Raw genomic sequence first — 16866 nt, forward strand, 5'->3', positions numbered from 1 at the left:
CAACCTTGGCTGTATAAAATAATTGTAAAAATTTTGAGGCTCACTTACCTGAAGTTGCATTGATGGATATCCTTTCTGTTAATGAAATCTTGGTCTCCAGCATGCATGCAGCAAGCCTTATATGTGTGCCATCCATGAGACCAATTACTCCAGGGAAGCCATAATTCAGTTGAAAATTTTGTGCTATTTCATGTTGTCGCTGGTAATCTGGCCACCAATAACCTTAAGGAAAAATGAAAAGTAATAGTACATGAGTACTATTATCTGTTTTTTCCTCACATAATTGGTTTTGCTTTTTTTGTGAGAATGTCAGTTAAAATATTGTTTCTACCTCACCATTGAAATATGATATATGGTTAAATGTTGCAACCCAGCAAGGTTTTTAAAGTCTGCTTCAAAACGATAGATAACTTTTATCTTTCTTTCTATTTTTCAGTGTGATTTCCATGTAAATATTTTAACGTCCATAACAAAAACAAAACACTGAAATGGCTTTCTGTCTAGTCAAAACTCTTTTTTTTTAGAAATACCCACTTCCAGCCCAGGTAGAACAGCAAAAACTTTTTTTTTAACTTTTGAATCAATTTTTTAAAAAGAAACCGACAAGGAAATTTTGATCAAAAACAACTGATTTCAAATGTAAAAAATAAAATGTTCCAAAAACGTAGCGACAATATAACTTACATTTTTAAGCCGATTGATGATAAATTTGGTGACTTTCGCTATTGTGCTATGCACGGTTGACTTGGACAGATTAAAAAATCTGGCTCACTTCCCGCATAGATTCCTGGTTTACCATGAACCAAATAAACATGAGAAGTTGTTTTCGGGGGTCACCTGTGACCTCCCTCCCGCGTGCTCTGACTGAAGTTCATCTCCTATCCGTGTTAAAATAAAATCAAAAATGCCGCGACAAATACGAAAGTTCATGCAAAAGTCCTGCAGGGAGTACTGAGGAACGACTTCCTCGGCAAAATTTCTGATGCGGGGAACAAAATTTCTTCTCAAAAATAGTGACGTTAAAACAAAAATATTGTCCGGTTAACTCTGAGCTGAAAAACTGCTTCGGGTGTTCTATCCTGGTCGATTTCATCGAAAAAGTTGTGCAAAAGTTGGAAATTGAGGAAATCGTCTGCCATGTTGTTTACGCGAGTTGCGAGTAGACGTCGTTCGTTTGAAATCTCCCGGGTTACGCTTCTGCGCATGCTAACTAGGATCAGATTACGTCAGTGTTCGCTACTCGGGTCACTACTCGGGTCACAATCGAACTCCAGGCGGTGTGGGTCATGTCGCAAAGCACCATGGGTAATTTCCAAGGCCTTGCTCGCATTTTGAACCCAGTACGCAAGCGGCTCACTTCCGGCCAAGAAACGTGCTCCAGCAAGGCTGTGTTTCGCGTTTGTTCTCCGTATGTTAAAACATCTTTGAAGGTAAGAAACTTATTTATTCGTGTTTTCATTCTGCTTGTCTGTCATTGTGATTCAGTCATGGGTCTATTCGAACCGATTCAGCCACGGGTTACGGCTCGGCGTGAAGCATACAAAATTACAATCGTCCTGCGTACTTCCTACGGGAAGCACAAAGAGCTGACCGGGCCATTGTGTTGTGGGGCCCGTACGTTGTGATTTAGCGACTCGTGCTCTAAAGTTCGTTCGATAGAGGTGTTTTAAATGACGAATGGAGACGGTGGTCCCGAAATACGTGAAACGTTGTAACAACAGTGGTCATCTTTATTTTTTATGTTACTTATTTAGTGGAGATATGCATCAAATGAAGTGTATAAAAGCTACAAGCTATGTGTTCGTCCGTAAATAAAACGTTTGCTATCCTGTAATGAAGCATTATGATAACAATGCTATTTTTTCTTGCCGTGTATATTAGGTCCCTTGTTGAAATGGGTATAAAAAATTTATTACCAAAACTAACCAATGCCAGCAAGAGGGTTACTTTTGAGGAGATGAGGGGCAGTGTAATTGCTGTTGATGCTTCAATGCTATTGCACAGAGGGGCATACGGTTGTGCTGCAGATCTTTGTTGTGGAAATGTCACAGACAGGTAAGACTTAATCCCCATCGAGTGTAAAACTTAGATGTACTACATTTTACATGAAGCAGTTACTTTAGAAAATGTCAGCCTTCCTGACTTGGTTTTCAGTCTTGCATAATTGTGTTACCCCTGAAGAGACAGTCTGCTTTGTGTTTATATCTATGTTTGTTTAATGGGATTAACAGACTTCTTGAGTTGACTAAAGCAGTACGTGGTACTTGTTTTTCACTAAATTCTAGGATTTTTTTTTGTTTCAGCTTTGTAAAGTACGTGATGAAGTGGTTAGATGCACTGAAAGCCCATGGTATTCAGCCAATATTGGTATTTGATGGCATTCCATTACCAGCTAAGAAAGATGTAGATGACACACGTAAAAGGTCTGTGTACATTTCTTGTTTCATATCTCAATGCTCCACAGAACTACCTTGAATAGAAGAATTTCGCATGAAGACATACAACATTCACAAAATCTCAAAACTTACATTGAGTGCACAGTTTTTATTAGCTTTTTTTACAATTATTCTGTATTATCATGTGGTGCCTTCATTCACATCAAGACCATTTACAGTCTTTATATTTGCCTTGCTCATGGGTCATTTTTACTGATATTAAAACAGAGAACGTGCAGCGGCCATTACTAGAGGAAAAGCGTTATTACAAGAAAATAAAATTCAAGAAGCCAATATTCAGTTTCAAAGAGGGGTCACAGTGACATTTCAAATGGTGACTACAGTCATAAAGGTAAATTATCACGAGAACTTAGGGTATCGTGTATTTAAAATTCATTTCCCACCATTCCCGGTTGTTATAATTGACTATATTATCCACTGCAAGATTACATTTGTGTATGTGTGACCTGATGTTAAAAACAGGTTTGGCCTTTCCAGAGCATTCAGTCATGTTGGTCAAAGTATTGTGCAGAAATTTAGTATGCAGAAATTAGTTCTGCTTGTGAAGTAATCCTGTAAAGTCAAATGGTGTATGTGACTATATGCATTGTCAGTGTTGACATTTGAATTCTATTCAGGACTAAAATTCATTCATCAACAGTAACAATCTTTAATATATACAGGTTGTGTTGATATGTTGAACACTGGGCATTTCAACATGTTATACCGGTATGGATTTGAACAAGAAACTGAAGTAAATACACAGAGCAAAAACACTAAAAAAATCATCAAACTTACAGCTACTGTCCCTTTAATATACATCTGTTGATGTGAATTTACTTACTAGTAACACAAGTGTTTCAATTACAGGCAGTGCAGCAAACAGAATACTATTACATTGTTGCTCCTTACGAGGCTGATGCCCAAATGGCTTACATGGCTAGAAGAGGTATTGTTGATTTTGTTATGACCGAAGATTCAGACCTTTTGGCATATGGGGCTCCTAAGGTACAGATGTTTATGAGGATATAGCGACTGATATGTTCATGCAAATGTACTAAAAACTTGTAAACAGTGGCTTTCAACTATTGATTGCTAGTACTCCCTTCATTGGACTGACTGCTGTACCTACAGGAGTGTGTTATCCTAGACTTTTCTCACTCTACTGTTTATGATGTTATTCACTGTACATAGTATGACACAGTGTAAGAAATCAGCTTTGTTTAGACTGCATGGAAACCAATACATGACAGAACACCACCTTAGTAATGTGTGATACATGTTTTATCTTATCAATATTGTCTGGTTACTTCACAGTTACCAGTAAATGCTGTACTCTCATTTTATCCTAGGTACTGTTTAAGGCACGTTTAGAAGATGGCGGAGGAATTCTCATAGAACAGGAGAAGCTACATCTTTGTTTTGAATTCCCATGGACTTTTGAAAAGTTTGTCTGGTTGTGTATCCTACTGGGGTGTGACTATTTGAAAAATATAAATAATGTTGGTTTTGTCGCAGCAACCAAATTTCTCAAGGCAACTGGTGACAAAGATATTTTTGAGGTAATGACTCATTTTATAAGATTTCAACTTATGACAATGCTAGTGTTGTATGTTTGAAAGTACTTTTATTCAATATGGACAGTACATACATGAAGGGATACCCACGGTGTCAGTATTCACTCAGTGGTGACAGGAACACTTCAGACGCAAATGTCAGGTGTACAAAGTTCCTTTGACAGTTCCAGAGTGAACAGCTACCGTACACAGCTTGACAAGTTTTACATAACAATGAACTGTACACAGCAGATGCGTGGCTGATGATGACCTTATAGTGTTATGTTCATTTCAGACCCTGCCATACATATCAGTCATACTAAAGAAATCGTTGCAGATACCACATAACTACGGCCACCAGTTTCGGGTTGCATTATATACATTCAAACACCAGCTGATATACGACATTAACAACAAGTACCTGGCACCTGTAACAGCATATCCAAATGGTAATGATCACCGTGACTATCCACAAGCTGGAACGTATCCTTTCACATGATTTGCATCAATCTTGACATTGTTTGCACAATATTGTACACATTGTTTTGTACCTACTTGGAATAAATGTCATGTAAATATTACATATACTGCATTGTTCGATGTAAATTGTACACTTGAGAAGTCGTGTGATTGTGATACAAACAGAATACAAAATAGCTGTGATTACAAGTTTTAACATTTGCCTTGAATCAAACACTGGTTGATTGAAGCAGTGAAGGAGATGACTATGGAAATTGCAGGTTATCATGTGACAAAGTTATGTTCCTAGACACAAAAGACCAATCAATGTTAAAATGCATTTAACAATAAATTCAGAAAATTGAGTCCGTCCAAAGTGCTTGAAGTGGCAGTTGGAAATATTGATACAAGCAACTTCAAGACAGTAAATTCATTCACACCATCTGCCTTGTTGGTGAGTATTGCTGTGCTGGTCTCTTGGTATATGTTATATAGCAGGGGCCTTATTAGCTCACATCATCAGTTGTCTGTGTGTATATGTAGGTAACATATATTTGTTGATCCTCTGCACATCTTTAGAACAGCTACATGTATCACCTTAAAATTTTTGTTGATTCAAGATAAGTTGTATATCTCCTTAAATGAATTGGTCTGCATATGCATTGAAGATTGTCCATTTTTTTAAAAATCTGACTGCTACTATTCACTGTGCTTTGATATTCACTTCATGGTTACCTTTTATAGTAGGGTACATAATGGTGAATTTATCCTGACATGTTGGACTTTTACTACCTTTAATTCAATTAAATTTTCTTTATCATAGGACCCAAAATCCATATTTGTGACAGTGGAAAGAGTGGACAATATGATTACATGGACGCTACCATGCTGCCCTGTTATAACGCTTCATCTAAGGACAGTGAACATCAAAACTGATTGTAATGCCTACAAAACTGTAAAAGGTGTGATGAATGCAGCAGACATTCAAGTTAATTTAATGTCTGTACCATGTAAGATCCTGTGTAGTGCTCATTGTAATGTAACAATAAATGCAACCAATTATGTAAATTTATGGCAATGGAAACCCTGTAACGATGTTACTATTACTGGATCAGTCACCACATCTGAGTCTGGTAATTCTATCCTAGATAGGGTTGCATCGGTGTCTGATTCATTAGGATCTCTAGAAATTTCTAGCCAGTTATCTGAAGATACTGATACTGAACAAAATGTTGAACATAGTCTGCAGTTTAAGGTTTTAGGGGTGACCAAAGATAACTCTCGCCAATCTACCCTTGAAGAGGCTTTTGTTAGGATGGAGGATAACAATGAAAACATCTCAGTTCGTTTGAGTCCAGAACCAGAAAATGCATTTGACAAAGATGCCATAGCTGTGTATATTAATCTAGACACTGAGTGGAAAAAATTGGATACATAGCCTCTGAACTAACACAGTATGTTCATCCTCCACTCAGAAGAAATTGTATTACAAATGTAGAGTTGAGTCATGTGAGGTATAGAACAACATTTAGAGAGATGGGATTTTATGCGACATTACGTATCACCCGCAAAGGTCAATGGGAACAAGTAGTTGTTCATAAAAGTCTATCAGTGAGGTAATTGTTGTGTAGTTTTACTGATCAACGGCCACGTTTGGTGGAGGTGGCAGCAGTTCAGGCAGGCTGTGAAATTCTGCTCTAACTGACAGAGCTCCACGTCTTGGAAGGCTGGCTCTGTTGGCATGAAATACACCGGGATCCGCCCGTCTCTCTATGCGCATTCGATCAAGTCTTTCAATGCCCTGTCTTGAAGGTTCGTTGAATGAAGGCAATTCACCAATTGTGTACCGATCCTCTGTTCCTGTCCAATAATAAAAAGGAAGGTCTGCATCTAGTCGCTTGCTGAATTCGTTACAAATTTTCCTGTAATAAAAATTCTATGGTCATTATGGTTTCATGGAGCAAGAAACTACTGTTTAGCACACTGAACACAAATAATGACAAATTGCAAAATGTTACAGATAGTGTAAATTCCACTGAATGAACTGCCCACAGCAAATATCCTAACCTTGTGTTATCCTTGAATGTTTTATGATCAAATATTCTGCCAAACATATTGTGGATAATTGAAAAAAAACCTTCCACGTCATCTGTGGTTGATGCCCGAGGATGCTCTGGTCCATACAAGTCATTCAATTTCCTTCGGTGTTCCAGACTTTCAACATTTGCTATTATAGCAACTACCACCTCTCTTGTTAATCCCTTGATCCCTTTCAGTGGCCTGTGTAAAATACAATAATCAAAACTATCACATAATTATGGCTAGGCCAGGGCAATGTAATGTGTACTGCATACACAATTTTTTGTTTGGTTGCAAGGTTGCAATCATCAGTGTCGGTCGTTTATATTAAATATCCATTGATTAGTAATATTGCTGTAAAAAACAGGGTGCATTAGTCCTGTGTTGCAGCTCACTTTAGATTCCAAGTGATGTCTTTTGACCCCGATTTATTATTGCTAAACAGACAATCCTTGGCTTGTGTTGAACTGAAACGTGTTGAAGTCAGTCTGCATAATGTGTATTGTTATTGTCAAAAGATAATTTCAGTCTTGATTCTTATTTACTTGTAAATGATAGCAATTCTCTTATGCATGTAGGCTGTGTTTGTATGGTATGTGTAAAAAAGAACAAGAATTGTCCTTTTGAAAGAGAACTTATCACATACCTAAGTGGATCAATTGTACTGTAATCCCTATCATACCAGTACCAAGGCATCCAATCCTCAAGTAGGAAATCCAGCATATCAATATTGTATTGACTTCTTGTAGCTTCTGTGAGGCCTCGCCCATCTATGGCTTTGTGCCAATTTGCCATAATTCTGACAAAACGAGCCTCCTCATGGTAGTTTTTTGACACAAAGAAAGCAGCTACAGCAGGTGACAGCAGCCTTTCAACATCTTGCACATTTTGCTTCCTTCTCCCAGTAAGGGCTGTATAAGTAAGTCCTAAAAATTTAACAAAACCTCGTGCATTCATTTACTGAGTATTGTTCAAATTTGCAGTATAATCATATTTATTGTGAACAGTGATTGATACACAAGAAGGTGTTTTGAGAGAAGTTGTATTTGCAATGCTAAGCATTAATTACCAAGATTTTCACTTTTTTACACAGTGAAATACACTTTAGTATAATACAGCATAAATATCTTTTTTTATATTTTTATAATTGTTTACATTTCTGTGGTTGACCATATGACCTGTACTGAGAATGATCAAGAGCATAAGTAAAGATATGTTACAGGACTTTTTTATTTTCTTGGTTTCATGCCCAGTATTCATATTTTGAATACTGTGTGTATGTCAGTCTGTCTGTATGTGTGCATGCATGCATGCATGTCTGTCTGTCTGTATGTATGTATGTACAAGCATTGTTCTAGATCTTCGAGACGTTTGAATTTAAGTTCAGCTAAAAGCTGAAAATAACACTGGATACTGTACATTTGACCTTTTTGGATTTTAATTAGTCAATTTACTTTAAAAACTAAGATTTACCTGTATTAGGGTCATGCAAAGCTTCAACAAATCTTCTTAAATCTACTGGGACTGATCCTGCACGTGTACAATGGCCAATTCTTTTGAAGACATGGCCATGATTCTTCCCTTGCATGTTCTTCAACTCCTGTTATATTGCTGACCTCAGGTATGTACAAGTACTTGGAAAAGTCTATGCCATCTTCTTTAAAAGCCTTCACTTTGTGGCGAAATAGGTACACTGTCATCAGGCTCTTTAAACATTCACTCTGTGTTTCACTTTTACCTTAATAAGCATAATCATACGATATGAAGAAATTAGCCATTTTCATGGCCCGTCTGTGACATGACTGTTTTGTTTTTCTGATGTCTGAGTGTTATTGTTAGGTTACAAATTCCGCACACATTAACAGTTGCAGTTTGAATACTGTATTGACTTGCCACTTACTATCTCATTTTGAAACACTACTTTGTATTTCTGTTGAAAAAAAATGTTCAAGTTTGACTTCATATACATTTGAAAATATTGGGATTTTGGGTCATGTAAGGTCATGAAAGTGACCAATTACATTATATATCTAACTGTGTGTTGTGGTCAAAATATGAAAGATGTAACAGAAAAAAATTGGAGAAATTAAAGTACCTGGTATCCATGTATGAGGATCATAACTGAATGGAAACAGTTTTCTCTTTAATACTCTGATGGCCTCATTGAACCCCACATCCTCATTATCCATAAATAATGCCAACCATTTAACATCTGATAGCGGGACTGCTGGGTGATGGATGAGGGGGATAGTGGGAACATCATTACCTTGAATTAAAGCAAAGAATTAATTTGCAGCAGATGGCCTTTAATTGATGATTGTTACCAGTACAGCACTACTTAGTATCAGGTTGATAGTACACCATGTGACAAATATTAGCAAATTGTAGAAGTAAATGAAAAGTGGGAGATAAGATCAACCTTCTTGAAAAAATTTCACTAGCTATGTTGTGTATCTGTGATAAAGTATGCTTACCATACTGTTTTGCTGTTAGGAACTGGGCAATTTCATTACTGTGTATACCTCTTGCCTCAGCCTTGCTGTCCATGATGAGCTGGATAACAGACAGGGGTCTTGAAGCTCCCTTTGTTCTTAGAGAATTAAATTCCCCATCAGTTACAAATCCTGTCAACAGTAAATTTAAATAAAGTTTACATGTATTGTGAGACAAGTATGGACAATGAACTCACAAAAGGGTGATAGTATTGAAGTACTGACATGACAATGTGACAAGAGTGACAAGTACATGGACTTGCAGGGAATACATTCGCCCATCCAATATAAGTACTCCATGCAGACTACTGCAGTGTTCTATAGAAGAATTGCGCAAAGAAGTCAGTGGTTGCAGTACAAACAAATTATTATATATAGTATATAGAAATACATGCATCGCACATGGTGGTGTTTGTATTGTGGTGGGTTCAATTTCAAGGTTTCAACTATTACAAAAAGTAAGAAAGTCTAACACACTTACCTACAGCAACCATATCTAAACTATTCATTTCCCGTACCAGTTCTTCTTTCAGTTTCTGTAACTTGGAGTCTGTTAGGGATTTGTATGGCATCATCCTTACAGGGACTGCATATGGTTTCATATTTCTTTTCTCATCAGAGACTATGAAAACCATTAAATGAGTTGCAGCTTCCCTCTTCTTCATTATTACGCCCTTGACGTAATTCTTGAGGCTCTTCCGAAATCTGCACAAACAACCACTGATGTTGAGAACATGAATTCTGTCTGTGATTCGTTCTCGGATTTCTGTTGCCTCACATTTCAACCTTCTATTTTCTTTTTCTAGCTGTTCAAACTCTTCAATGTTCCATGCAAGGGCAAACAGGCTTTCTTCAGACACACTGTGCTGCTTCTGCTTTTTCCTGTAAACATCTCTGGCATTTAGAAGCCCTTTCTGAAGGAAATTGCTGTCCTGAACCAATAAAAGAGTCACTGTTTCAAGATCCTGTTTGACCCTTGCTAATGCCCTTCTCTCCTTCAAACCAATTCCCTCAACAAACTGTAAATTCTGTAAGTACTTCTTGTGTTCTTCCTGCAAATTCCCTTCACCCAGGTCCACATCACCCGACCACTCATGTTTCATTGACTCGCGCAGTCCAGCATGTAAATCAGTTCCATCTGCTTTAATCCACCACCGTCCATCAGGAATCTTCTTTTTAAAGCCTCTAAAACTTTACGCTGTATGTTAAAACAAAATTTGCATTTCATTAATGATTCTATGTTACTGAACATAATGAAGGTATAGTAACAGATATCTAGGTGCAGTGACAAGTGATAAAAATAAGCTTCACAGGTTTATTTAGAAGTGAAAAGCCTAGACTATAGTATAATCAAAGGACTACTTGATACACAATAGCGTCATATTAAGTTTCATATACCATCCTTTATTGTATGATCTGGCTTACTGTACTGTGTAAAGAAAACACCATGCAAGTGAAAAAGATGCTGACCTGGATCCCCGTTTCTCTTGAGTGGCCACTTCTTTCAATCCTCCTTGTGATGGTTCTCTTTGACACTCCAACAATGTTCACTTTGGCCTATATATGGATAGAATTATAATGATTGCACTAAGCTAAATGAAAATGTTGACAGACACCAATCTCACTATTAATGCAGCAACATCCTGTTCTTAGGCATGTTAAACTACCCTGAAATATTTCATTTGCATGACCATGATGCATGCATCACAAATATTTTGCATTGTTAACATGTTTTGGTAAGCTCATTAAACATTCTCAACATGTCATACATACACACATACATGCATACATACATGATACATACATTCACACGTACAGACAGACAGTCGTAGATATTGCCAATGGGGACTAAACCTAACTTTATATCAGAATGACTATTTTTAAGGATGCATTTAGCACTTGTTCATTTACCTGGAGGGTATTTCCTTGGAAGCCCTTTTTACCACTACTCTGTTGAGCAACATCATGAGCAACTTCAGGGTTTCCATCATATATGTCTATCTGCTCACCCGCTTCAATAGTATTCCATACACCAGTTATGGTATCATCACCTCTATCAGTGGACGAACATTGGATACTGGAGAAATGCTGGAGTGTTAAACAGAAAACGAATACCTATTTACCTCAGTCACCTGAAAACTGTACATCACTACTGGCAATTTATTGAAGGAAATTTTGAACTCTCAAACAAAAACACATTTATTATTGATACATAGGGTACAGCAGCCGTATGCAGTAACACTTTACAACATTGCTCTCAGACACAACCCTGTTTTTATGCAATGTTTTTATACACCTACTGCCATTCATGTGCTCAATTCATTTCGAATTTATTTATAGTTCAGGGGGTCCCAATACAAACAGCATATTTAACTTGGTCTGTGCCTGAGTATCTGGAGCCTTCTATTTTTAGCAAGATGCCACTATCACTTCTATAATTTATATAAAAATTAACAATATATAAAAATCTACAATTGTATTCTGATTCCACTCCATACAGGCTATTGCAGAAGAATGTATGTGATTGCCCTCTTACCTGTGTATTTTCCCTGTCACATGTTTGATCTTGAAAGCTAGAAGCACAGGATGCTGCCTCCTCCATTCTTTGTAATTCTTGTCTTACTATTGAATTCACTTCCATTGCTTTGGCCAAGATATCATCTTCGGGCACATTTACACTGACAGCAGAGTTGGATTCTTTAGGTGGTAGATTTTCCGATTCTTCAAGTTCAAGGTCCTCTTCTTCATTACTTTGCAACTCATTGTACGACCACATTGGCCCACAGTGAAGGGATAACCACCTATTACCAAAGTGGCTGTACATGGTTTCAAGATATTGCTGATACTTTTCTGGACACCTAACATCCTTGATAGAGTCTACTGCAAAGAACTTGATATTGTTATGTAGGTCATTTCCCCCACACTCATCATGACCTGAGTTCAATTAGTCTAGAACATTCTCAAGGTCACTGCCCTTGATGACCTCACAACCTTGAATTCAATTAGTCATGTTTGGAATGTTCTGGAAAGTTGATTAGTTGTGTAAGGGAGATAATTTTAGAACAGTAATTAGCATGTCAATAAAAGTTCTAGATTGTTCTTATATGCCTTTATAAAAGGGACGTGCACAGCTTCCAGTCAGACTTTTGGGATCGTGTCTCTTGTGTGTTACTAAACTCCAGCAGTAGTCATTCTCAAGACTTTTCAAGACCTTCACTGTCAACGCTGGATTTATACTGTGGACTTTGTGCAGCTGCAAGCCTGCAAGGACTGTTCATTCATCCAACTGACTGTTACAACTCTGAGACTGGAGCTTTGCCGTCCCAGCTGAGATAAGTAGTCTGTACACTTTTAAAGCTTGTACTCTATCCCTGACTTAGCAATTAGTTTTATTTTCGTAATAAATTTGTTTAAACGTTAACTGCTGAGTTCACCCTTTTGTTCGTTTTCTCTGCACGTAACAAATTGGGGGCTTGTCCGGGATACGAATATTTTGAGCCGTTTGACAACATTTTGACAGCCTTTTCAAAACTACTGTATACTTTGAACTCAGCGAAATTTAATCATGGCGGAATTTAAACCAGAGGAAATGGATGACCTTGATCAGGACACATTTGATTCCCTCAGAAAAGACGACCTCATTGCACTGGCCAATTCCTTAAAGTAGAAGTCAAAAGATCTATGCGCAAGAGGGAAATACAGTACCGTATTGCCAAACATCTAGTTGATTTAAGCCATTTTGAAGAGTCTGCCTTAAAAGATTATGAGCCTGAGTCTTCCTTTGAACTCAGAAAATTAGAATTAGAAATGCAGACAAATTTGGAGATCAAGAAACTAGAATTACAAATGGAAAAAGAGAGACAGGCATTAGAAAAAGAAAAAATACAAATGCAATTAGAAATGGAAGAAAGACAGAGAGAGAAAGATAGGCAGGAAGATTAGAAATGAAACGTTTAGAGCTTGGACAGTCAGGAAAATTCTTCCCTTCAGACAAGTTTGACATCACTAAGCATTTCAGGTTAGTTCCCCCTTCCAAGAAAAGGATGTTGATAAATATTTCCTCCATTTTGAGAAAATTGCTCAGAGTCTGAATTGGCCTAAGGAGTCCTGGTCTATGCTTTTGCAGAGTGCTTTGGTGGGTAAAGCCAGAGAAATTTACATTCAGTTGTCAGTAGAGCAGGCTTCAGATTATGATTCTGTGAAGGAATTAATTCTCAAGGGTATGAGTTGGTGCCTGAAGCTTACCGTCAGAAATTTAGGGATTGTGAGAAGGTGAAGGATCAAACTTATGTTGAATTTGCTCGAACAAAAGAACAACTGTTTGATCGTTGGTGTTCTTCGAAAAGGTCAGTCAGAATTATGACAAATTACGACAACTTGTTTTGATTGAGGAATTTAAAAGGTGCATTCGGAGTGACATCAAGACATTTATCAATGAACAAAAGGCAGATACATTGAGGTTGCTGCACGTTTGGCCGATGATTATTCATTGACCCACAAATCTTCATTTCTCAGCAAACCATCCCAGTCCTTTTCATACAGAAACAATGCAGGTAAATTTAACTCGTCCTTTTCATCCAAGAATTTTCAAAGGAGAGTAGAAATCAAATGACAACAGTTCACAGAGTTCAAGTAACACTCCCACATCATCAGATCCCAAGTCTCAATCTCCTTCTGACAAACAGTTCGGTACACTTTCTTGTAATTATTGTAAGAAAGACGGCCATTTAATGTCAGAGTGTTTCAAATTGAAAAGAAAACGTGAAGGTCAAAGTGGTCAAAGTGGATCTAAGCCCACCGGCTTTATTTCTTCATCAACTCAATTAGAGTCTAATAATGTGTGCAACACATTTTCTGAGGTTAAACCCCTCTTATCCCCAATTAATGAGGTCAAGGTCAATTCTTCTCAAGATAGCATTATGGGTATTTTCGAGCCATTTATTCATGATGGTTTTATATCACTTTCTAGTGATTTTTCTTCCGCTACCCCTGTCAAAATTTTAAGAGATACCGGGGCTCCCAGTCTCTTTTGTTGGCAGATACCCTGCCGTTTTCTCAAAAGTCATTTTCAGGTTCTAAAGTTCTTATTAAGGGGGTAGATTGTAATGACTACATTCCTGTTCCTCTCCATAATGTCTATTTGTCTTAGGACTTTGTTTCTGGACCTGTGACTTTAGGTATTAGGCCTTTTTTGCCTTTTGAAGGGATTCACCTTCTTCTCGGAAACGACCTTGCTGGGGACAAGGTCATTACTAATCCACTTGTGACTGATAATCCTAGTTTAGATCAAAATCCAGAGCCAATAGAGGAAGACATTCCCGACCTTTTCCCTTCATGTGCCATTACTCGAGCCATGTCAAAGAAAACTTCTGAGAATCAAAATACTCTCAAAAATAATGTCACAGATGTTGACTTAAATGACACCTTTCTCAGTCAGGTGTTTGACACGGATCATTCCGTTATCCCTCGTGGATTTGAAACTTCCAGTAAAACTTCTGCTGACCAAAGTCAGACATTTTCTAGATCAAATCTCATTGCAGAACAACACAAAGACCCAGATATTTTGTCTTTGTTTGACAGGGTAGATGATGAAGGTAAAACTTCAGATAGCTCTGTTTCCTATTATACAAATCTGGTATTCTCATGCGTAAATGGAGACCTCCAGATGTTTTGGTTGATGACGATTGGGCTATAAAACATCAAATTGTGGTTCCAAAGCCCTATCGTGCTGAAATATTGCGCCTGGCCCATGAAACGCCCCTGGGCTGGTCACTTAGGAGTCAGGAAAACTTATCATAAAATTCTCAGTCACTTTTATTGGCCTAATCTCAGGCAGGATGTAGCACATTTCTGTAAAACTTGTCACACATGTCAAATGGTAGGAAAGCCAAATCAGACCATTCCAAAGGCCCCTTTACAGCCAATTCCTGCATTTCAAGAACCATTTAGTAGGATACTAATAGACTGTGTTGGGCCCCTACCAAAAACAAGATCAGGAAATGAGTACATGCTGACAATAATGTGTACATCAACTCGGTTCCCAGAAGCCATACCACTGAGAAACATAAAGACAAAGACTATAGTGAGAGCTTTAGTCAAATTTTTCACTTTATTTGGCCTCCCTAAATGTGTCCAGTCCGATCAAGGCTCCAACTTTATGTCTGGTATTTTTCAACAAGTAATGGATCAGCTAGGCATTAAACAGTATAGGTCATCCGCCTATCATCCAGAAAGTCAGGGTGCTCTTGAGCGATTTCATCAAACTTTGAAAAACATGATTAGGACCTACTGTTTTGACACAGAGAAGCAGTGGGATGAAGGAATTCATTTCTGCTCTTTGCTGTTAGAGAGTCAATTCAGGAGTCTCTTGGTTTTAGCCCATTTGAGCTTGTATTTGGACATACAGTCCGTGGCCCACTTAAGCTCGTTAAGAGAAATTCCTATCAGACGATGATGATTGTCTGAATATTTTGCAATATGTGTCAGATTTTCGTACAAAACTCTCTAAAGCATGTGAATTAGCCAGAGAAAATCTTGAGTCATCTCAGCAGTCAATGAAACCAAATATGATAAAAACACCTCAAAACGGAAGTTTGAACCAGGTCAAAAAGTTCTTGTTCTACTTCCGATTCCTGGCAAACCACTCCATGCTCGTTACTTTGGGCCATATCTAATTGATAAGAAATTGAGTGATTTAAATTACATCATAATAACACCTGACAGGCGAAAACAAAAACAGCTATGTCACATAAATATGCTTAAGCCATATTTGGATAGGGATAATCCTACTATAACTCAGCCTGTCAGTGCAGTCAGTTCAAACCATTATGAAGATAGTGATACTGAAACTGACTTGAGTGAAAATACTCTAAACTCAAAGCTGGGCTCGGTCAAGCTTCAGAACTCAGAAATCCTGGAGAAGCTGGAGTCTACAAAGTTGGCACACCTCCAGCCAGAACAACAACAACAGGTGAAAGAACTGCTCCATGAATATAAACACCTGTTTCAAGATGTTCCAACGAGGACAAACGTCATCTATCACGACGTTGATGTTGGGGACAGTAAGCCTGTAAAACAACATCCATACAGACTGAATCCAACAAAAGCAAAATATCTCCAGGAAGAAGTCAAATACCTGCTGGACAATGACTTTATTGAACCCAGTAAAAGTAACTGGAGTTCGCCGTGCATACTTGTTCCCAAATCAGACCACAGTTATCGTATGTGCACGGACTTTAGGAAGGTCAACACTTTAACAAAGACAGACACTTTCCCAATCCCGAGGATTGATGACTGCATCGACCGAGTGGGAAAAGCCAAGTATGTGACGAAATTTGACCTACTGAAGGGATTTTGGCAAGTCCCTCTGACGGATCGTGCTCGTGAAATATCCGCCTTTGTTACACCAGACGGATTGTTCCAGTACAAGGTGATGCCATTCGGAATGAAGAACTCTCCGGCAACGTTCCAACGGATGATCAACGACGTCATATCCGGGCTAGATGGGTGTGCAGCCTACGTTGACGACGTCGTCCTGTATAGTGACACCTGGGAGGAACACATCAAGCTCATGCGGAAGTTCTTTGAGAGACTGAGTAAAGCAATGTTGACTGTCAACCTTGCAAAATCTGAGTTTGGTTGGCGAGGGTGACTTACCTCGGACATACTGTAGGACAGGGTGAGGTAAAACCTGTTGATGCCAAAATCAGTGCCATTTCAAGTTTTCCCATACCAAACTGCAAACGACAACTGATGCGCTTTCTCGGTATGGCTGGTTACTACAGAAAATTCTGTCCAAATTTCTCCACAATTACTGAGCCTTTGACTAACTTACTTAAAAAGAAA

At 38.1% G+C, this 16866-nt stretch overlaps 2 protein-coding genes across 4 annotated transcripts; one reads left to right on the top strand and one right to left on the bottom strand.

Annotated features, from left to right (window-relative positions):
* The first annotated feature begins 1249 nt into the window (after positions 1-1249).
* Positions 1250-7753, top strand: LOC139150513 (exonuclease 1-like). 3 transcript variants are annotated; one of them, XM_070722933.1, is made up of 9 exons: positions 1250-1430; positions 1882-2055; positions 2304-2423; positions 2664-2787; positions 3306-3443; positions 3788-3997; positions 4287-4474; positions 4808-4904; positions 5274-7753. In XM_070722933.1, exons 2-9 carry the CDS (start codon positions 1895-1897, stop codon positions 5886-5888), a joined length of 1653 nt encoding a protein of 550 aa, XP_070579034.1. In that variant the 5' UTR covers positions 1250-1430; positions 1882-1894; the 3' UTR covers positions 5889-7753. The 3 variants fall into 3 exon arrangements, with proteins under 3 accessions (XP_070579034.1, XP_070579033.1, XP_070579035.1); XM_070722932.1 differs by lacking the exon at positions 1250-1430 and having other exon boundaries at positions 1438-2055; XM_070722934.1 differs by lacking the exons at positions 1250-1430; positions 2664-2787 and having other exon boundaries at positions 1438-2055; positions 3306-3384.
* LOC139150514 (uncharacterized) lies at positions 4043-12377 on the bottom strand. Its single transcript, XM_070722935.1, has 10 exons — positions 11558-12377; positions 10933-11109; positions 10492-10578; positions 9503-10219; positions 9004-9153; positions 8625-8795; positions 8003-8267; positions 7176-7455; positions 6518-6730; positions 4043-6372 (listed from the first exon to the last, which is right to left on the bottom strand). The coding sequence occupies exons 4-7, from the start codon at positions 10122-10124 to the stop codon at positions 8026-8028; spliced, it is 1185 nt and encodes a 394-aa protein (XP_070579036.1). The 5' UTR covers positions 10125-10219; positions 10492-10578; positions 10933-11109; positions 11558-12377; the 3' UTR covers positions 4043-6372; positions 6518-6730; positions 7176-7455; positions 8003-8025.
* Positions 12378-16866: the final 4489 nt, after the last annotated feature.

This window comes from Ptychodera flava, chromosome 14 (assembly GCF_041260155.1).
Source record: "Ptychodera flava strain L36383 chromosome 14, AS_Pfla_20210202, whole genome shotgun sequence".
NCBI lineage: Eukaryota > Metazoa > Hemichordata > Enteropneusta > Ptychoderidae > Ptychodera > Ptychodera flava.

Bases quoted from the DNA above. Each gene is read 5' to 3' on its own strand.
- LOC139150513 (XM_070722932.1), top strand. From the start codon at position 1,844: ATGATAACAATGCTATTTTTTCTTGCCGTGTATATTAGGTCCCTTGTT. The intron at 2,056-2,303 runs GTAAGACTTAAT...TTTTTGTTTCAG, and splicing joins TGTGGAAATGTCACAGACAG to CTTTGTAAAGTACGTGATGA. The intron at 2,788-3,305 runs GTAAATTATCAC...TTTCAATTACAG, and splicing joins TGGTGACTACAGTCATAAAG to GCAGTGCAGCAAACAGAATA.
- LOC139150514 (XM_070722935.1), bottom strand. From the start codon at position 10,124: ATGAAACATGAGTGGTCGGGTGATGTGGACCTGGGTGAAGGGAATTTG. The intron at 9,154-9,502 runs GTAAGTGTGTTA...TACTGTTGACAG, and splicing joins TTTAGATATGGTTGCTGTAG to GATTTGTAACTGATGGGGAA. The intron at 8,268-8,624 runs GTACTTTAATTT...ATGCTTATTAAG, and splicing joins TCCTCATACATGGATACCAG to GTAAAAGTGAAACACAGAGT.